Genomic DNA, 22,650 nt, shown 5'->3' with positions numbered 1-22,650 from the left:
GAAATCCCATATCTGTGATGCGGGGCAGCCCATCTAAAACCCATCTCAGATGGGCTTACCACATATTTTTTTTCGCTCCTCACGGCAGTGTTCGATATTTGGAACCTGCGTCTCCCTTACACTGAAACTATACACATGTGAAGACTGAGATCAAGTATCAATTTTAGACAATTAATGCTAAATCTCGGGTCAAGTTACGGTCCCAGTTTCATTATGGCAGCATCGAAATGATTGTGTCAGTATAATATGTTGTATAATTCAGTGACTGAGAAACTGAAAATTAATAGCTTGCAGCTTCGTATCCTATTATTATCATTACGATTATCATTATTGCCATCTTTCTTCTTCTTCTTCTCCCCCCACACCCCTTCTCCCCAATCCCCCACCCCCCCTCGCCCTCCTCACCCCCTCCCCAAACGAATCACGATTATTAACTTTTGGAGTTTTTTCGGTGTTGAGACGAAAAAAAAAAAAAAAATGCTAGCTTGATGCTGGAGTGTTACCGAAATCACTTTCAACCAAGATGGCGGCTAAAGGATCGGCAAGGCGTGTGATGCAGGACGATTTAAGGGCGGTAGAATTTGAAACAAGCGAAGAGGTTGACGTTACGCCGACTTTCGACAACATGGGAATCAGAGAAGAGCTGCTAAGGGGTATTTATGCCTACGGTGAGAACATGGGCAGCCAGCTGAGGCATGATTCTTTCTTGTTTCGATTCTCTGTGACTGTTCGGTAACTGACGTTGAACTGACGTTGAGAGAGAGAGAGAAAGAGAGAGAGATAGAGGGTGGGGGGAAGGGAGGTGCGGGACTACAGGGGAAGGAATACAGGGCGGTGGTGTTGGTGGGAGAGGGGGACGGTACAGCTCCAGGGTATGAGTAATTTCGCACTTTCATTCGCTATATAAACTATTGACTGAGTTATTGAGTACGTTATATGGTGTGTACCATGTCAATGTGTTTTTCTTGACTCACGCTCGCATAGCCACACACACTCATGCGTGCGCATCCTCCCACCCACTGACCCACTCATCCACACGTGTACACACACACACACATAAACACACACACACACACACAGTGACACACACACACACACACACACACACACACACATTCTCTCTCCCTCCACCCATGTTTACATAAAATGTAAATTATCTATTGTAATTAGTCAGTACTGATAAAAGCATGATCTGAAAGTGCATGTGAGTTTTTTTGTTTTATTTTGTGTGTGTGTGTGTGTAAGTGTGTGTGTGTCACTCTGTGTGTGTGAAAGAGAGAGAGAGAGAGAGAGAGAGAGAGAGAGAGAGAGAGAGAGCATGGATATCATGGGCGGCAGAGAACATTTTTAAAAACAACAACCCCAGAACAGTAGCAGATCTTTTCACTTGCAGTTTCACCATCAGGTAAATGTCATTAGTAAGATGATGTATTTACCAGCAGTCTTGGTATATAATATCAATGTACCTTGCAATGTCATGAATGTATCTATGTAAAATTGAGTAATTTTGATGAAAACATATGCTGTATATAAATTTATTTGATGTTGATTAATTATTATTAATAGTATGATTAATCATTATATTTTCAGTAACACAGTTTGTGATAATTTACTAACAGTAATACCATCTGCTTTTCCAGGCTTTGAAAAACCTTCAGCTATTCAACAACGTGCTGTGAAGCCAATTGTGAAGGGAAGAGATGTCATTGCACAGTGAGTAGAGAAAATCAGTAACATTTTGGCAGCTGGTGCTGGTATTGCTATGTGTTGTATTGTTATAAATTTCAGTTTGTACTGGGTTAGATGGGTAATTCATATTTTGAGAATCTCGAGTTGTATCAGTGTGAGTTTGACACAATTTGATCCAGTGAATACACTCTCTTGACTGTGTTATGTTTTGCAGTTCTGTTAATATCAAGATTATTAGCAATATGTACTCTCTGTTTCTCTCTCTCTCTCTCTCTGTGTGTGTGTGTGTGTGTGTGTGTGTATGTGTGTGTGTGATTTTGTGTTACAAATCTGACATGTTTACTTGACATAGGTCTGTTACGTAAAAGAATGATTTTGATTGTATTCCAAATAATGAACAAATAATGTGAGAGTGGCTGAATTTTTCCTTTTTGATATTTACATATGTGTTGTATTTGTAAACGCCTAGGGCTTATTTTCAAGATTAGGCTTAAATGCTAATAATAATAATGATAATCATGATAATGATAATAATAATAATTTTGAATGCTGTTGAGAAGAATATGATATACATTTATCTGGTTGAAGATTTTATCAGTTCAAGTCAGTGACAACAATTTCTTCTTTATTGTTATCTTTTATGAATGGTTCCAGCCCATTGACACAGAGAAGTATATGTTGAAAGCAAATAATTTGTTAGGGTTGGTAAAGGGGGGTGAGGGGAGGTGGGGGGGCGGGGCTGGTATTAGTCAGAGAGGGATGAGAAAGAGAGGGGAGAAAGAGAATGTTACCAAGTAACATTTTGATGTTATAATTATTGAATTGTGCTGTGTACATTCAGGGCACAATCAGGAACTGGAAAAACAGCTACCTTCTCCATATCCATTCTGCAGTGCTTGGACATTCAACTGCGAGAGACCCAGGCTTTAATTCTGTCACCCACCAGGGAACTGGCAACACAGATCCAGAAGGTGAGACAGAGAGAGAGAGTGGAAGAGAAAGTAGAGAGAGAGGGTGAATGAGACCGAGAGAAAGAGAATTATTAAGAAGTACTCCACAGTATGTTATGACATGTTAATGTTTATGTGTGTTTTCGTGTGTGTGTGTGTAGCTAAGAATTTCAGTGATCAGCCATACTCCTTTTTTGGGGGAGTCCATGCTGGGTGTGTTAGTGTTTCCCTATTTTTTACAGAAAACTGACATAGCATATGTGATCTTTACTGTCATATTTGAGAGAGACGGAGAGAGAGAGAGAGAGAGAGAGATCTATATATTCATTAACAAGGTTAAGACTCTTGCTTACATATATGTCTGTACACACACAAGCTGGGAGAGAGGCAAAAAAAATCCACCCATACCCACACCCACCTGGTGCTGATACTGATATCAAACTTGGAACCCTCAGATTGAATGTCAAGTGCTCTAACCATTTGGTTATTGCACCCATCAGTGTAAAATGTCTAGGTTTTCAAACTTTTGAAGTAATATTTATTTTGTTATATATTTTTTTAAAGTTTTTTAAGTTTTTTGTTGTTCACTTTGGTTTCATTTCATTGTCAGCTGCTGGATTGTATCATATTTATTATCATTTTTGTTTTGTTTTGCCATTTACTACAGGTGCTGTTAGCATTGGGAGACTACATGAATGTTCAGTGTCATGCCTGTATCGGAGGGACAAATATCGGAGAAGACATCCGCAAACTTGACTATGGACAGCACATTGTGTCAGGAACACCTGGCAGGGTCTTTGGTAATTCCTGTTTCATTTTTTGTTTTTGAATTTTTTTTTCAGTAATGTATGGGAAAAAGCTGAGAACTTAATTTGAAAATATTAATGAAAGAATAATAGACTCAGACTTTAGTCTGTCGTGTCCACTTTTTTGTTGTCTTCTGTTAAATTTGAAATCATATGAGCTCTTTCAGCCAAGCAAAATAATGCTTTGGGAAAGAAAAAAAGAAAGGTACTGAATATAATTGTTTGTTTACTGCTTATGCCTCCTCAGTAGATTGGTGATGATCATTTTTCACTTTTTTCTATTTTCTTTTTTTATTTTTGTTTTAATAATTGTTATGGATCCCACCCTTTCTAAATATTTTATATCTTTATAATAATGAAAATTTTGAAAACAATAAAGATGTTTAAGAAAAAAAATTGCAAAATTCTTTCACGTTTGGGAGAGAGGGGCTAAGGGGAGATGGACAACTTATAGAATGAAGATGGAAAGAAGGACAAGGACAGTGAAAAAAAAGAAAATAATTTTTTTTTTATTTATTATATACATACATACATACATATAAACAATTTTGACAGAAATTAAAAAAAAGAAAAGAAAAGAAAGAATCCCTTGGAAAATTCTGTTGAATCATTCTTTTCAGTATGACATCAGGTAAATGCTGACGTAGACGGGGAAAAAAAAGAAAATGAAGACAAATTTTAATGAATAACAATCATTTTTCTCCTCTTGACATTTTGTTATTACCTGTTCGTGGTTTAAAGGGAAAAAACTACTCCATGAAACTGTTGAAAAATTAGCATGGGAGATAGTTGCCAAGGGAGATGATTCGATGTTGGAAGGGAGACAACACATTACTGTTTTCGTGGACTTGCATGAAATATCTTTATCGGAATTTTTTTTTTTATAGAAAGGACAGGTATGAATTCAAATTGAATTATACAATAAAGTACCGCTTTGTGTGATGTAAGTGACTGATTTTTTGTTTGGAAAGAAAATTAATGTACGTCACGAAAACATTGAAGTTTTGGATATTTCTTGAGGACCACCATAAATATTTAGAAGAAAATACTGTACATCAGTCAGTCTGTCCTTATTGGCTAGGTTGGCTGTGATGACAACATTTCTATGCTTGAATAACCATGATAGCATACTTTGAACCCTGATGCTGAGCCAACCTCTAATGTATTTAAATTTTCGTTGTGCCAATGAAATAAATTGCATTTAATTTAGTCTTGAAATATGAATGTTTTTGAAAATGACAATGAAGTGATAGGAGTTGGACAATAGGCTTGATAATATAAAAGGTGAATTGAACAAATTTAATCTCAGTATTTGCATTTATTGAAAACTAAGAGATTGCTCAGATGATGTGAGATAAAGGCTTTTTTCTCGTAGATTTTTTTTTAATGTATGTTTTTAATGTATTTTAGGTAGATCACAGAAGTACAAGACTATGAAAATTTGCCTTTGTATATATGGAAATATAAGAGATTTGCCTATTTATGCATTGGGAACATGCATAAACTCACATTGGAGCAGGTTCACAGTTGTTCCAATGTGTTTTCCTTTGTATTTCCCAGACATGATCAAGAGACGGAACCTGCGGACGAGATCCATCAAGATGCTCGTCCTTGATGAAGCGGACGAGATGCTCAACAAAGGTAGGTGCTATGGATTACCAGATTGGTACCTGATTCCTGATTTGGCATTCTCTTTTGGCGTATTTCTGTATTGTATTTTGTCCCAAATGAATGATACAAGTGATACAAATGTATTGTATCTCAAATGTTATTTTAGAGGGGAAGTATCAAGGTAGACACCATGGTTGCTCAAGCTATGTTGGCACTGCTGATTTTGCTACAGTGGTAATCCTATTCAAAGTCTATGCTTTTGCTGTAGACTCAGGAGAGATTGATTTCTTTGGGTTCAGCATTGCATACATTTCTATTATAATGTATGTTTTTTCTGTGCCAGGTTTTAAAGAACAAATCTATGATGTGTACCGCTATTTACCTCCTGCTACACAAGTTGTCCTCATCTCCGCCACCCTTCCACATGAAATCCTGGAAATGACCAACAAGTTTATGACAGATCCCATTCGTATCCTCGTCAAGCGGTGAGTAAGATTGGATTCTGGCCGCTGGGCCAAAGGAGGCACATACCTCTAATTTTCTGTTGAACTGAAATTTTTTTACAAGAAATTTTAAAGCAGGGCATAGCTTACTTGTGCCTGTCAGTGGTAGTATTTTCTTTATTTTTTGAGCAAACACACCCGTTACCATTCCCAGGTACATTGAATTCCAAACAGTCCTAATAAACAGATTTCTTTCTCTCAGTGAGTTGCAGTTCTCATGTTCACTTCAGGTGGGCTTCTGAGTGTATGACTGTTTTTACTACATCCAGTCTGTTATTACCCCATCCCACTGGCAGCCATGCTCCGTTTGGGGGCGGGGTCAGGGGCTGCAGGGGGTTGAATTCTTGCTTTGGTAGTTTCCATAACACACCTAACATGGATTACAGGATTTTTATGATGTGTATTTGATCTTTTGCTTGTGGACCCATGAATGGGATTGAAGCAGTAGCAGGTCTGCACATATATTGACTTGGGCGAAAGGAAAAATCTCCATCCTTAGGCCACCAAAACCAGGATTGAACTCAGGATCCTCAGACTGAAAGTCCAGCAATTCAACAATATTTGGCTGTTGTCACAACCCGTAAGGGGTTGGCCATTAACCCCCGCCCCTTCCCAGACTAACTAACGTCCCGACAACACAAACACGGAGACACAGAAAAGTTCAGCTCGTTTTACTATGGTCATGTAAACATACATAAATAAATGAACGTCACAGACCCAAACATTACTCACACACACACACAAAAAAATAACCTGTCTAACTACAGCACAATACAATTTGCAATCAACTGCAGCGCCAGTTCTGCTAAAACACGCTGCCAGAGTTCATACACATGCTGACAGCCAAAAACAGACCACGCTGCTGTTTCCTGGTTGAAGCTGGTCGGGGAAGAGGGACAGTGGGAACGGGAACGGGAGTGAGGGAGTTTCGGGGTGACACGTTAGAAGGGGGACGAGGACCATTCCAGGCTTGTCCCGGAGACCCGTCGAAGGCAGTGGCACGGAAGGGAGGGAAACAGGAAAACCTGTAACACCTCACTGGCTCTGTTGACTATGTTCTTTTTTTTACTAATTGCAAAAGAGTACATTACCCCCCACCCCCTCCCCACTTATCTCTTCCTTAAGCAATAAATATATTACGCTAAACAAAGCAAGTGGATATTTTTACTTTACATGAACTATCAGCCTCGGCGTACAAAACTATCGCCTTGAAAAGTATTTGATCGTCTGTTTTCGCTTTTCCAAATAAAAGGGTTAAACCAACACCCAACCCCAACCGTACATTATGACTAATACAAATGGCAATAATATTTCGTTTTCCATCATGCTAGTTCCGAATAATATAAACAGCACCAGCCGGGCTACATTACAATTACATCACATTTCCATCCACACCCAAAATGTTTGGGAAAATTTACATACTGCAATTAGACAATCACCATTACACAGCGGAAACAATCCGAGCTGAATATAATTATGGCAAAACGATACACCTAAACACAACAACTTTACTAATTCCCCCCAAATATTTAGAGATAAAAGAAAGCTGGATTTAAAAGATTTTTCACAAAAAACAACAACATCACTACATTAATATTACCTGTCACCAGGTAAATGGGCACACCGCTGCCCAGGGTGAAACACAGACCCACACACACACAGAAAGAAGAGGGTGACAACGCACACACCCCACTACTTCTGTAGGACGACACCCAACAGCTCCCTCGCTGGAACGGTGATCCGTCTCTTGACAGAGCTTGGCATCAAAAGCCCAGAGAAATCTTTCTCCCCCAACCATATAGACTTCTGAACTCACTCAGAGTTCACAAACCGTTCAGGAGAAGGGACATGACATACACATATCTTCAGATATGCACGTGTAAAAGGATGAAGGGGGACAGAGGGGGTGAAGGAGAGGGATGGAAAGAGGGGGAGAAGGGAGAGAGAGAGAGAGGAGAGGGAGGGAGAGAAAGGGGGAGAAGGGATGGAAAAGAGTTGTACATGAACACATGCATAGAAACCGTCACGAGCCGTGACAGCTGTTTTGTCCATTTTTGACAAGCATGTGTCTTCATTTTTAGTGATGTTGAGGAGCTGATTTGACTGTCTTGTTTTGGAACTCAATTGAATGGAATCAGTGGTCATGAACTCTTCTATGCCAGTTTTTTTGTATGAAAACCGCTCCCCAGTGCCAAATATTTTAGACTTGAAGCTGTCAGTCACAGATTTTGGCTCATGTGAAAACAACATAATGGACTTATTCACCAAACTAGGTCAGGGGAAGAGGTTAGTTATTCTATTGCGCAGGAAACTGTCAAGCTTTGTTACATTGTGAAAAATAGTCCTTTTAACAAGACCCCTTGATGTTGACTAAAATTGGTTATAGCGGTGCACTGTCTAGTCGACTAAAGTTGCCTAATGGGGTGAAAAGAGTTAAACAGTAGCATTTTTCAAAAATGTGTTCTGCAAGCTGTTTGTGTGTTATTTGATTAGAATTTTGGAATTTTTGGTCAGTGGACAGGAAAGTGACATGAATTAAAAAAAAAAAAAAAGGGAGAGGAATTTTTGTATGTGTCCATTTGTCAGGGACAAGGTTTTTCAGACTTTTAAAATTATTTTTAATAACTTTTTTTTTTTTTTTGGCATGAGAAATCAAGCCGCTCTGTTTTATTACTTGCTTGTATGTATTCAGCTTTACACATTTAACTTTTTTGCCTCTTAGATCAACTTTTCTCATGTTATTTCTGTGCGTTTAACTCAACTGCAGTCTGAAAGTTCGTATGGTGTGAGTGATGAGCCTGTGGATGAATAAAGATGTATTGAAATTGGAAATTAGACTGAAGAAAATCTGGAAAGTCACAGTTGCTTATACCTTTACATGAAAACCCAGTCTCATTCCTGTATGCGATTTTGTGTATGATGGTGGAAGTTTGACTGACATGTTTTCAGTGATGAGCTGACGCTGGAAGGCATCAAGCAGTTCTTTGTGGCGGTGGAACGAGAGGAGTGGAAGTTTGACACCCTGTGTGACTTGTACGACACACTCACCATCACTCAAGCTGTCATCTTCTGCAACACCAAGAGAAAGGTTGGTTCTTTTAGTTAAACTATGACTGTGACACTGGACCATACAGCACAGTGCAGTTTGATCCACTACAGTGTAGTGCCTTTAATGCAATTCTACAAAAATAATTCTACAAAACTAACATCAGTTTACACAGCACAATGCAACACAGCACAGTACAATATAGCATAACTGAATGTGCAGAAGAATATAGTACTGTAGAGTACAGCACAAGACAACAAACAAACAATACAATACAGTCTAACACAACACAGTGTAGTTACTAGATAGAATAGCACATTGCAGTATGACATACACCACAATGCAGAACAATACAGTACAAGACCATACAGCACAATGCAGAACAATACAGTACAAGACCATACAGCACAATGCAGGACAATACAGTACAAGACCATACAGTACAATGCAGAACAATACAATACAAGACCATACAGCACAATGCAGTATGATACAGTACAAGACCACACAGCACAATGCAGTATGATACAGTACAAGACCACACAGCACAGTGCAGAACAATGCAGTACAAGACCATACAGCACAATGCAGAACAATACAATACAAGACCATACAGCACAATGCAGAACAATACAGTACAAGACCATACAGCACAATGCAGTATGATACAGTACAAGACCATACAGCATAATGCAGAACAACACAGTACAAGGCCATACAGCACAATGCAGAACAACACAGTATCAGTATCAGTAGCTCAAGGAGGCGTCACTGCATTCGGACAAATCCATATACGCTACACCACATCTGCCAAGCAGATGCCTGACCAGCAGCGTAACCCAACAACACAGTACAAGACCATACAGCACAATGCAGAACAATACAGTACAAGACCATACAGCACAATGCAGAACAACACAGTACAAGGCCATACAGGACAATGAAGTATTACAATATAGTACAAGACAACACAGCACAATGAAGTACATTACAGCACAACGTAGAACAATACAGTACATGACAGTTCAGCATAATGCAGTATGATAGAACACAAGACAACACAGCACAGTACGACAGTACAGCACAATACCGAATGATACAGTAAAGACAGACCAGCATAATGAATTCGAATAAATCACAGCACAATGCAGACTGACACATTACATGTACAAGACAGTACAGCACAAAGAACAGAACAAAACAGCAAAGCGCAGTGCAGTATGAAATGGTACAGTACAAGACAGAACAGCATAGTGTAGCAGAAAAATAAGAAGTGACACACAAGTAAACATTATTTTAATTACACATACTTAACCGTGACCCAACTAGTGCAGACTCTGGCAGGGGTCTGACATTCCTGTCCTGTGTAAACTACTATTTGCTTATGCGGAGAAAACGAAAGTACTACGGCCGATAACCTCCCAGAAGTAGGTAACCTCCCCTTTGTGCCGCTGGCTAGCGCTCTCTTTTTCTGACAGCCATTATGACTTCTGTTCCTGTGCTCTTCATACGGCTAAGTTTTTTTTCGTATTTTCTGTCTGTCTGTCGATTCTCTGGCGTTCTTGTTTTTTGTCAAATTTTGTCTTCAACCAGGTCACATAATTATATGGTTCGATTGGGAGATCGGGCTAAAATTAAGGCGCGATCGCAATCGATTCGCGGACACACATTATTTTAATTACACATACTTAACCGTGACCCACTAGTGCAGACTCCGGCACGGGTCTGACATTCCTGTCCTGTGCAAACTATTATGCGCCTATGCGGAGAAAACGAAAGTAGCTACGGCCGATAACCTCCTGGAAGTAGGTAACCTCCCCTTTGCCCCCCTGACTAGCGCCCTCTTTTTCCGGCAGCCATCATGACTCCCATTATTTTGTGTTGGGGTAGGTGGACTGGCTGACGGAGAAGATGAGGGAAGCCAACTTCACAGTGTCCTCCATGCATGGCGACATGCCGCAGAAAGAGCGAGAAGCCATCATGAAGGTGTTCCGAGCAGGAGACAGGTTGGTGAACAGGCGTCTTTTTAAAAATGTTTTTATTGCTGTGTTCGTGGGACTGCAAATCCTGTGTACACCCGCATGTATGAGTGGGCTTTTATGCACATGTTTTTACCCTTTCATGTAGGCAGCCATGCTTTGGTTTCGGGAGTGTGTGCATTCTGGGTGTGTTCTTGTTGGTTATTGAGCAAAACTTTTTAAGTAGGTAATGATAGAATGAGTGTACATTGAAAAATTAAAAGTAGGTGATGATAGTGGGAGTCTTGTCAAAGTTTCAGTGTCTCGAGGAAGCATCACTGCAGTTGGACAAATCCATATATTGTGTGTCATATTGTGTGTCATATCTGCTAGGCAGATGCTCGACAGTAGCATAACATACTGGTCAGGCCTTGAGTGCATGCATATATATTTGTGTACCTATCAGAGTGGATTTCTTCATCTGAATTTTGCAGCAAGTGTGTGCCGCACATGGGACCTCAGATTACATCTCATCCGAATGACTAGACAGTGTTTGATTTTTCAGTCAAACATGGGAGAAAGGGTTAGATATATACATGACATCACACAGATAACTAGGCTCACATTATTAAAACTGTATAGGTAGGTGATGATATTGTGTGTTGAATAAAACTTACAAAGTAGATGATACTGTGAGGTTTTGGTTATGATTGTGTGACTGTCGAGTAAAACTTTCAAGTTGGTGATGATAGTGTTAGTACTGAGCAAAACTTAAAAATAGCTGGTGGTAGTGCAGATATTGAGTAAAACTTATCAGAAGTTTTTAGTAAAAGTTATAAGTAGGTGATGATAAGGTGAGTGTTGAGTAAAAGTTAATAATTGGGTGATGATGATTTGAGTCCTGAGTAAATCTTTTTACAAGTAGGTGATGATAGTAAGAGTTTTTTGGTGATGATTGTAAAACTTATAAGTAGGTGATGATAATGTAAATTTTTGGTGTTGATCTTGTGAGCAGAGTAAAACTTATAAGTAGGTGATGATAGCATGGGTATGGAGTAAAACTTTAGGTGAGGAATAGTGTGATGTTGAGTAAAACTTAAGAGTAGGTGGGGATATTTTGAGTTCTGAGTAAAAACTTGCAAACAGAGGGTGGTGGTGGTGGTGTGAATGGGCCAGGATTTAAGCGCACTGTTGTTCCATGTGTTTGATGGCCTGGGCAGTGAGTGAATTGTGTTGGTCACGATTTCAGCCGTGTTCTGATCACCACTGACGTGTGGGCGCGCGGCATCGACGTGCAGCAGGTGTCGCTGGTCATCAACTATGACCTACCCAACAACCGTGAGCTGTACATTCACAGGTGAGCACTGATTTGTTTTCTTTTCAGTGTGTGTGTTTGTGTGTGTGTGTGTGTGTGTGTGTGTGTGTGTGTGTGTGTGTGTGTGTGTGTTTCTCCCTTCTACTTTTTTTTCAAATTCCATTTTTGACAACACATTTACAACAAAATTGCATTAAGGTACATCCACATAACAAGAAGAAGAGATAAAACAGATCAAACACACACGCACACACACAGAGCAAACCAACTGAAAATGACATGTCAGCAAGCATTCTGAAATAAACTATTGCAAATAAATAGATAAATCATGTGGATAAGTCATCAAATAAAAGAGAGAAAAAAATATATCCTATTTGAAATTTGGACCATTGTATATGTACAAAACATCAATGAGTCTTGACTTTTTTTTAAATTTGAATAGCTTTTACTGTTAAAACTATTCTTTTATGTATTGTTTGCAGTCATAGGTAAGTACTATAACCATTTTATTTTGAAGCTGTATTTTTCATATATGGTCATAGCATTGTATTCTTCAGTTTTGTATAAGTGAGCCCAGACTTGTTTTTCCCCTATTCACCTTGTTTGTTGGTGGGAATTGATTAATGTCCGGATTTGACCGACTTTGTTTCTGGACATTCAGATTAGCACATAATAATGTTTTACCAGCTGTATTCCAGTACACTTGGTGATAAAGACATTTTCTGTTCATTCTGTATTTATACTCTTTTATTTTGTTTTATTTTGCTGTCTTTCATGTTATTGTGATTTATTCTTGTTTTCTTATTTGTTTATTTCTTCTTCTCTTGTACTTTGTTTTCTGTTTTCCTTGCTTTCTTGTTCTTTTATGTTTTCTATTGTCCTTGCTTTCTTGTTCTTTTAACTTACCTTTTGGAAATGAATGAACAAATTTATGGCAGTTTAATGAATTTAGAGAATGATGCAGCTTTTGAAATGAGGTGCACTCCATAATCATGAAAACATTGCATGCAGATTGCCAGAAAAAGAATCCACTTTGAAAAAGCAAGTATTGTGGAGGCATTTCAGTTTAAAAAGAAAGAAAGATATCAGCTCAATGGGGGGGACTCACAATACATCCATTTCTGTGGACAGGATTGGTCGTTCTGGTCGGTTTGGAAGGAAAGGTGTGGCCATCAACTTTGTGAAAAACGATGACATCAGGATTCTGCGAGACATTGAACAGTACTACTCCACACAGATTGATGAAATGCCCATGAATGGTGAGTTTGATCAAAGATTCGTACAGAGCCATGGAAGCCTGGAAAAGTCTTGGAAAATGAGATAACCATTTCCAGGGCTGGAAGTCATGGAAAACTGTGTTTTGCCCTCTCGGGGTCTGGAAAAGTCTGGTGATTTTGATAAAACCTTTAACAAGTATCAGGACATTGAACAATACTACTCCATACAGATTGATGAAATGCCCATGAATGGTGAGTTTAATCCAGGATTCGTACAGAGTCATGGAAGCCTGGAAAAGTCTTAGAAAAATTAGAGAACCATTTCCAGGGCTGGAAAAGTCTTGGCCCTCTGAGGGTCTGGAAAAGTCTTGTAATTTTGATAAAAACCTTGACTAGTATCATTCAGGAAAACAGCAGCAGTGTAGCAGACACATTTTTGAATCAGTTTGGTTTGTGTTGGCATGGAAAACTTTCAGTCTAGTCTGGAAAAGGTCCAGAAAAAGTACAGAATTTTCTTTGGTCACATCTTTGTGAACTCTGTTGATCAGTGTGATGCTCAGATAAGTTCTCTGATGCTTCCTTTATTATTATTATTATTATTTTTATTATTATCAGTTGTTAATGATGATGACAATGAAAAAAATAATTAGATGGAAAAATTGATGAAGAATGTATTTGAAACTTGTCTTCAATTCTATATAGTGGGCTGTTGTGCTATCTTGTGTATATCTGCTTATGAATTTTCTCATAAAACAATTTGGACTCTCATTTTCAAGTCACTTAAGGCAAAACAACAAGAGCAAAAACAAAAACAAACAAACAAACAGTAACAACAAAAAAACAAACAAACAATAACAAAGACTAAGAAACTTCTTCTTCTCCTTGTTTGTGGGCTGCAACTCCCACATTCACTCATATGTACAAGAGTGGGCTTTACGTGTATGACCATTTTTACCCCACCATGTAGGCAGCCCTACTCCGTTTTCAGGGGTTTGCATGCTGGGTGTGTTCTTGTTTCCATAACCCACCAAACATTGACATGGATTACAGGATCTTTAACTTGCATGTTTGATCTTCTGCTTGCGTATACACATGAAGGGGGTTCAGGCACAAGCAGGTCTGCGCATATGTTGACCTGGGAGATAGGAAAAATCTCCACCCTTTACTCACCAGGTGGTGTTACCGAGATTCGAACCTGGGACCCTCAGATTGAAAGTCCAACGCTTTAACCATTTGGCTATTGTGCCCATCAGACTAAGAAACAAGCAATAAACGAAAAATATGTTTCAGTACAAAGGTAGGGAATCTGATCATGTTTAGTGGAAAGGAGGAGAGAGGCAATTAAATAAGTGTGCTGCCATGTGTGAACATTTTGAAATCTTTGTACTTAGTGTAGCTGCATGAATATGCCCCATACTTATCTTTATATGTATGCATGTATATGTAAGTGTGTGTGTGTGTGTGTGTGTGTGTGTGTGTGTGTGTGTGTGTGCCTATGTCTATCCATATAACTTTTTTCCTGACCTTTGTACATGAGATACATTGAAAAATGAATGTATGTCACCTGCAGAAACAAAAGGAAAAAAAAATACATTAAAAAATGTTTGAAGAATTGTACCCTGCCATTTCATCTTGTGCATTTCTTTGTGCACAAACAAGAGCAATGGAGAAGAAAAAAAAAAAGAAAAGAAGAAAAAAAAAAAAAAAAAGACACCACCCAAACCACCTAACAAATCGATGACATAATAACTAAAAACAATAATGGCAACAACATCAAAAGTCTGTTACTGCACTTGTATATCCATGAATACTTGTTATTAATACAGATTATGATAAAAGAACTGTCTGTTTGTACTTTGCAGTTGCTGACTTGATTTAGAAAACAGGCTGGAGTTGGCGGACTGTCACCGAAGGACTTGAGAGAAAGAAAGGAAAAAAGAACTTGGAAGTCACTCTGCACAAAGTGTTCAAAACAGCAATGAGAATTTTCATCTTTAGAAATATGGTGTCACTGACGTGTTTTGGACATCTGAAGGAATCCATTATTGTGGAAAAGCCGTTCTTAATATGTTGAAGCAAGAGGCAATTTTTATTTTTATATTGACTTTTAAAGTAACAATGTTTTTATTGTTGTGTTCATCAATTTAGTTGGAAATTTACAGTGAATGTTTTTTTATTTCTTTTTTTTTTCCCTTTGCTTTTGAGAGTTTGAGGTGCAGTGAAACATAAATGCTGAAAATGCAGATGTTTGCATGTGTGTGCATATTGTTTCGAATGTGAGTCTGAGTAGGTGAACACATTAAGTCATGTGTACTAGTGCAAACTTAAGTACGTCTCTCCTGAAACTGGTAAGATTTCAAACTGAATAGAAGTACCTAAAAATTTAAGTGCATTCAGGTTTTTGTGAAGGCTCAAAATTAGTGAATTAAGATAAATCAGATGTCATTAGAATGTGGGAGTGGAGAGGGAAGATGGTGGCAGCTATTGGAAATTGTGGAAGACATATTCAGATACTTAAATCAGTTCTCAACTGGAGACATATCCAAATACTTAAATCAGTTCTCAACTGGACATCAAATGCTTCTGACACTTAGAATGTGCAGTAAGTGTAATGTGACCCAAAAGGCAATACAGTAGTAGCATAAGAAAGAAACTGTTTTGCTGTAATGATTATTTGTTCATGTAATAAATCTGCTGTTAACAAGTGTTATATGCATTGTTTGCTTTTCCTTTTGTTCTTTCTGCTTGTTGTTTGTATATACTTACTTCTTCACAGAATGTCAAACATATGAGTATGCATGTGCATGCCATGCACATGAACAAGTGCATACAGATGCTTTTACATATAATGTTTAGTTAATGCTGTTCTGCCACATACGCACCTGTGACAGAAACAAAATATTCACACACACCAGCCACCCACACACATCGGTTTGAAGCTGTGTGCCTTATATATTCATTTATTTCCCTCAAGGCCTGACTAATTATTTTGGGTTACACTGCTGGTCAGGAATCTGCTTAGTAGATGTGGTTTAGCATATATAGATTTGTCCAAATGCAGTGATGCCTCCTTGAGAAACTGAAACTGTGTGCCTTATAATATTTTAGAAAGCAAAAATGACTGTTCTGAGCCTTCTTAATTCTGATTGACTGAACAATTACAGCATAGTCTGCATACAAGCATGCACATATATGTGTGTACAATGGCAAACATACACAGTACCATCTCTAATTACCCCCTACCCCCCACCCCCCGCTCTCCCCCACACAGTTTGAACATGCGCACACCTGCACACATACGCACACATACACACTTATTCAGTTTCAAGGAGGTGGCAAAGTGTGTGGACTGATCTGTATATCCTACATCACATCTGCTTAAAAAAAAAGAGAAAATGTCACAAGTCTGACCCACTTGTAAACCACACACTCTGGTCAGGCTTTGATCACCAACCCTAGAATGATAGATGTATATAAAACAGGTGAGTAAATACACTAAAATAAAACAAAACAGAAAGATGTACTGAAGGTAAATGATTGAAATAAAACGAGAATAAAAATAGGCAATGTTCAGCAAACCTGTGCAAATTTACACATGCATAGTTGCACAAGCATGTGTGCACACATACACACACAGATTCATAATGTACATGCACCAATTTGCAGGCCAAACTCCACCAGCATGCAGGCCCACTATCCACATGTAAACATATATTCAAATATGTAAGGCATCACTGCAGAATTTCACACACACAAAGGTCACATTGGTTCTGCAAACTAATAAAGGAGATGCACATATATTTGTGCAGCACCATTCATACCTCACCTTGGTCCCATAATTTACACAGCTAACCCACTTAATACACACACACACGTACACACACCAGCTCCCAGAATCCAAATGCACACACACATTCACTGCTACACTTTTGCTACTGATTTCAACACTGAAAGATTTCTTGGCAGAGATGAAAGCATAAACTATCTGTCGAGTTCTTTACAAAAAAAACAAACAAAAAAACACACCAACCAACCAACCAAACAAAAAAACAACCCCCCCCAAAAAACAACAAAAAAACAAAAACAAAACAAAACAAAGACTTTATGGTAAAGATTTTGAGAATTGTCACCAAGCTGATTTTTTATGGGTTAAAAAGCAAAATCACTTCAGCTGATGAAGAATCAAACTGATTTTCATTTTTCCACGGGTCAGGATACCACAGAGGAATTGTTTATCCTTCAAGTGTAAAGAGGAACTATGCTACACCTGTGAAGTAAGAAACATTTTGTTGCAGAAATACAAGAAAACTGCCTTGGCATCTTTGAAGAAGTAAATGTGTCCAATGTAAGAATATTTCATGGTCTGCTGAAAAAAAAAGACTCTGCAATAAAGATTGATTGAGAGTGTATTGGCTGATTGTGCAGAACAGCATAAGGAAACTGCTCTTTAGTTGGATAAAACTACACTTTCGGCCGTAGTTGCTCTCTTTTTCTCCGCATAGGCGGATAGTAGTTTGCACAGGACAGGAATGTCAGACCCCTGCCGGAGTCTGCACTAGCTGGGTCACGGTTAAGTATGTGTAATTAAACTACACTTTGGCATACCTCAAACTACACCTGGCTTTTTAAGTGGGTAAACAGGTCTGCACTTTGCTCACAAAGTGACAGACACTTCCATCAACCTCTCCAAGACCATGAACTTACGTGAATTAATGAAGTGTACACATCAAGAAAAATATACGTACGCAAAATACACACAAGCAACAAAAAGAATAAATATTCAACATATCATTCCCACCTCCTTAGTACTCCCCTCCCACACCCCGTGACTGTCTGGTCTCCTGGGTATTTCATGAAAGGTTAAAAAAAAAGTTATTCAAGAAAACAAACAAACAAAAAACAAAGCAAACTCGTAACTGAAATGGGCTATCATTGGTCACATCATCACTGACAAACCAGCTGATAAATGGCTTGCAGCAACAACAGAAAAAAAGGAAGGTGGGCAGCCGTGGCGGCTGTATCCACATTTCTTCCTCTCCGCTCCACTTGTATGACTGTACTGATCCATGTGGTGTGAGTGAATGTCCACGCCTACTTAGTGCGGTACGTCAGTATAATTTTCACATTCAAAACATTTGGTTGTAATGAAAGGATAAAGAATATACAATGTGAAATCATCTGCCCGAATGGGTAACAAACATCCACTGAGCCCCCCCCCCTCCTTCCCCCCCCCCCCCACTCATTTAAAGCTCGTCTTTGGTTGCAGGAGATCTTTGTGTGTGTGTGTGTGTGTGTGTGAGGACCACGGACGTGTATTAAAAACATCCGAGGGAGGACCCGCATTATCAAGGGGTAGACAATTCGTATCCACCAAGGGAAAGCACTTCAATATGTCTCGAAATGAAATTCGTGCGCGCAATATAAGATGACTTTGTACTCATATACTGCAAAGAAGGCGCATATTTTAAAGAAAATCAACTAACTGAAATAAATGGAATGAATTCATTATTTCTTAAGCCATTAAAACACTGTTACATGCACTTGGACCCCCCCAAACAGAACTATTTCCTATAAGTTGCTAGGCAGACGTACACTGTTTTGCGAGGTTGTTAGTCGGTCCCAATACTGAAAATGGAGACTGAAACAGATACCAACAAAATCCCCGAACCTGAGATCAAAACAGATCCAGCGGATCCTACTGGTGAGCAAGAAAAGACTGATGAAGAAAAGCCAGAGGGAGAAGTGGGCGAAGAGGGTGAAAAGGCTGAGGGTGAGGAAGAAGTTTTGTCCGAAGATGCCGAGGCGTTGAAAGAAGAGCTTGACAAAATCGTTGTCACTCCACCAGAGCCACCGAAACCGTAAGTTGTTCCGATATTTTCTCTGTAAAACTAAAAGGAAATCACTGTGCGACGACAATGTTTTTAAACGCTTAGATTGTTCGCTACAAGTTAAAACAACAGCATAAAACCTAATCCCTGTACACAACGATCAAATTCCTCAGCACAGGTAAAAGCTAAGACTGTCTGATATGTTTACTATGGATCTTTGTTGTCACTACCCTGAATAAGGAAACAAGAAGTGAACAAGAGGAATTATGTGTCTCATATGCTTACTATAGTCATATCAACATATACAGAACCATGATTTAGCAAGTTGTTGAATATGCGTCCGCTGTCTTAGTGTCTGGGATCCGCACAGCCAGAAAAAAATGAATGGAAACTCTTCAAAATATTGCTCAGGTTGAAACATTTGAGGAACCATGCCAAAAGATCTGTGGTCCATATCAGACAAAATATTGATACTTTCTGGTGAAATTTTTATTAATTTTGTAATCCTCATATTTTGTTCAAAATCAAATTTAAATGGCAATACATGTGATAATAATGAACTCTTTCTCTGTGTGTGTGTGTGTGTGTGTGTGTGTGTGTGTGTGTGTGCTTAGTGAGGAGGTGTTTGACCCAGCTGATTTTCCTCCATCTTACAAAGACAATCTTCCTAAAGAGCAACTTGTGCTGCAGTACGCAGACAACTTCCGACGTCAGTATGTTCACCTGTACCGCGACCGCAAGCCTCTCTTCCTCAATCCAGTCAATGAATGTATGGTGGAGGTACTGTGTCACATTGTATTGTGTTAAACTATATTTTACATGTGTGTGTGTGTGTGTGTGTGTGTGTGTGTGTGTGTGTGTGTGTGTGTGTGTGTGTGTGTGTGTGTGTGTGTGTGTGTGTGTGTGTGTGTGTGTTGAAAGTAGATAAATTGGCGAGTCAACAACAACAACAACAGAATCTAGAGCATCCCTGTTTTGATGCAAAGCTCTGCTGTTAATTGTTCTTGCTCTATTGCTGACAGTAAAGTTCTTGCCAATGTATAAGGATCAAACTCAGAACATGTTCTCATTGCTCAAGCCAGTTGTATTGAACTTCAATGTAACATGATACATATCTTCTATCACATCTTAATTTTGATTTTATTTTCTGTTGATTATCACAATCCACATAACAGCACCATACTATGATAAGTAGTGTATGAGAGCATGCGTGTGAGCGTGCATGTGTAATTGAGTCTGGGCATGTGTGTGATGGAGGGAAGAAGGAACGGATTCATTTCAGTTTATTGTTACAGTGTATTACCAACACAAAATTCCACTTATGTGCTATGTATGATTGATACTTTCAGAAATTTGTCTGCACTACAATACGCCCCACACAACTGCAGTACAAAGAGCTGTACAACTGGGATGGTGCAGCTGACTTTGTTGCGGACTACCTGGACTTTGAAACACTGGACCCAGCTTATGAAGTGGTCAGTTTGATATAGACTCTGCACGCGTGCATGTAGACCTACCCTGGATAGGGTCTGTACTACACAATAATGCAACTAATACAAAGGTATGCAGTTTGAAAATACACACCCAAATACATATGCTCCTCCATGCACACACAGACACAGACACACACACACACACACACACACACACACAAGTAAGCTTTTATAGAATGCATGGCAAACTCAAATAAAAAATAAATTGAAAAGCTATGAAAAATACAAGTGGCTGTAGAGAAAGCTGCTGAAAAGAGGAAAGCTGAGGAAGAGAGAGAGAGAGACAGACACAGACAGATAGACAGACAGACAGATACAGCGGCAGAGACAGAGACAGAGAATTGATTTAACCATGGATAAACATGCCCTGGTCCATTCATGGGAAAGACATCAGCTTGAAAAACAGTCTTCTATACTTTCAGCCAACGCGCATGCTGTCACCAGCCACTGTCCTGAAACGACAGAAAGGAAACTGCTTTGAGTACAGCACCCTTCTCTGTTCCCTTCTCATTGCTTCTGGGTACGATGCGTATGTCGTCAACGGCTATGCAACCAGGGAGACTTGTCTGGCAGATGAAACAAGAGAAGTTTGTCCTCTCTTAAAGAAAAAGGAGGAGGTGAGTAGCATGACTTCAAGATGACTTTATTGTATCTTTTTGAAATTTGATTTTAATTTTTGTTATTACAGATTTTCATTGTTATCATTATTTTTTTTAAGACTGTTTCTTGTGTGATCAAGGTGATATAAACAAAGAAACAAACAGGAAACAAAGAAACAAACAGGAGAAAATATAGCTTTTGCTTTACTTGTTTGTGCTTCAGTAATTTTTTGTTTGATGTGTGCCCCAGTGATTTTTGTTTGACCAGCTGATGTTGCTTTTAGTTAACTTTGGAAAAGTGCTTGAGGCTGTATGATAGTCATTGATATAGTGCACCTTTGGTGACAGACAAGAATCTGCGGTGGAAAGTTTTGGAAGAAAAAAGTCTTATCAACTCTATACATATTAAGCAGTGCACATTTATAGCCATCTCCTAGGGCTGGAACAAACTTACCATTTTTTTCTTTGTACCAAAGCTGAGCATCAACAGTAGTTATAGCAGAGGCAGCAGTGGCTGTACTGATTATTGGTAAAAGTTAGATCGATGGAGATTGTAGTAATAAACATACCAATGGCACATAATTGGGAGGAGAGATTATATTGTAATGTAATGCATTGAATTCATTGTTGTATACATAATAACGTATATGGGTTAAAGACAAGAATTCAGTATATTTTCATGACTTCATAGTACTGGATCTGCACATGTCTGTGATCATGGTGTGAAGCAGAACAATGGTTTATTACAGTAGTAAATGAAATGCCCTAAGTCATGGAGATTCCAGTCATCTTTGTTCATCATTATGCAGAGTATAAACTTACTTACTTCAGAAACTGCCTGTTATGCCCTCTGGCATGTTGGACAGCAATGAAGAACCACCACTCTTGTCTGTTTCGAGGGGGGGGGGGGGGGCAGTCTCTGAAAGGTACCCCAGGTGTGCTTCAGGGCCTTGAGTTCTCCTTCGACTGTTCTGTGCCAGGTATTCTTTGGCCTTCTCTCTCTAGGGTCTACCTTTTGGTGTGCAGTGAAGGGCTTTCCAGGTGATGTGATCTTGCTCTCTTTGCATTACTTGTCTAGTTCATTTCCACAAACCTTCTAATGGTGATGGTCTCCATGTTCTCCTGATTACCACAGGCTGTAGCGGAGCAGAAGAAAAAAGAGCTGAAGAAGTACACGGTCAAGCCGCCCAAGGATCTGCGCAGCAAGTTCATCCTGAAGATGGAGGCACGCAAAGTGGCGGAGGAGAAAGCGGCAGAGGACAAGAGGAAAACTGAGGAAGAGCAAAGGCTGTTGGTCAGTGCATGTGTTGAGTTACATGAATTATGTGTATAATTAGTTAATGCATTCTGTATGTGTATAGTGTGTATAGTGTGTGTGTGTATGTGTGTGTGTGTGTGTGTGTGTGTGTGTGTGTGTGTGTGTGTGTGCTCGCTTAAAATGAAAATAAAAATTAAAAATAAGAAAAGAATCACAAAAGTCAACAAATTATGTATATGTTTTGAGTTACAAACATTCAGAAACATTTAAACAAACTTCATACCCTTGATATAATGATTAGATGCTGTCTATCTGATATGTTTAAACACACTAAAAGGTATTTGATCCCCACCCCCAATTCCACCCCTCCCTTCCAC

At 39.0% G+C, this 22,650-nt stretch overlaps 2 protein-coding genes across 2 annotated transcripts in view; both read left to right on the top strand.

Annotated features, from left to right (window-relative positions):
* Positions 1 to 517: 517 nt before the first annotated feature.
* LOC143295714 (eukaryotic initiation factor 4A-III) lies at positions 518 to 15,805 on the top strand. Its single transcript, XM_076607338.1, has 11 exons — positions 518 to 668; positions 1,641 to 1,713; positions 2,531 to 2,660; positions 3,307 to 3,439; positions 5,006 to 5,086; positions 5,400 to 5,541; positions 8,509 to 8,647; positions 10,496 to 10,611; positions 11,813 to 11,920; positions 13,010 to 13,137; positions 14,958 to 15,805. The coding sequence occupies exons 1-11, from the start codon at positions 524 to 526 to the stop codon at positions 14,972 to 14,974; spliced, it is 1,212 nt and encodes a 403-aa protein (XP_076463453.1). The 5' UTR covers positions 518 to 523; the 3' UTR covers positions 14,975 to 15,805.
* A 2,897-nt stretch (positions 15,806 to 18,702) lies between these two features.
* LOC143295738 (dynein regulatory complex subunit 7-like) overlaps positions 18,703 to 22,650 on the top strand; it is a 19,796-nt gene continuing 15,848 nt past the window's right edge. Inside the window, exons 1-5 of the mRNA XM_076607359.1 lie at positions 18,703 to 18,953; positions 19,538 to 19,703; positions 20,273 to 20,398; positions 20,839 to 21,033; positions 22,151 to 22,309. Coding sequence (XP_076463474.1) covers positions 18,727 to 18,953; positions 19,538 to 19,703; positions 20,273 to 20,398; positions 20,839 to 21,033; positions 22,151 to 22,309 — 873 coding nt within the window. The 5' untranslated portion in view covers positions 18,703 to 18,726. The remainder of the gene's footprint in view (positions 18,954 to 19,537; positions 19,704 to 20,272; positions 20,399 to 20,838; positions 21,034 to 22,150; positions 22,310 to 22,650) is intronic.

This window comes from Babylonia areolata, chromosome 21 (assembly GCF_041734735.1).
Source record: "Babylonia areolata isolate BAREFJ2019XMU chromosome 21, ASM4173473v1, whole genome shotgun sequence".
Taxonomy (NCBI): Eukaryota; Metazoa; Mollusca; class Gastropoda; order Neogastropoda; family Buccinidae; genus Babylonia; species Babylonia areolata.
Note: the sequence above shows the minus strand (reverse complement) of the source record. Positions and strands in the feature narration are given on the sequence as shown.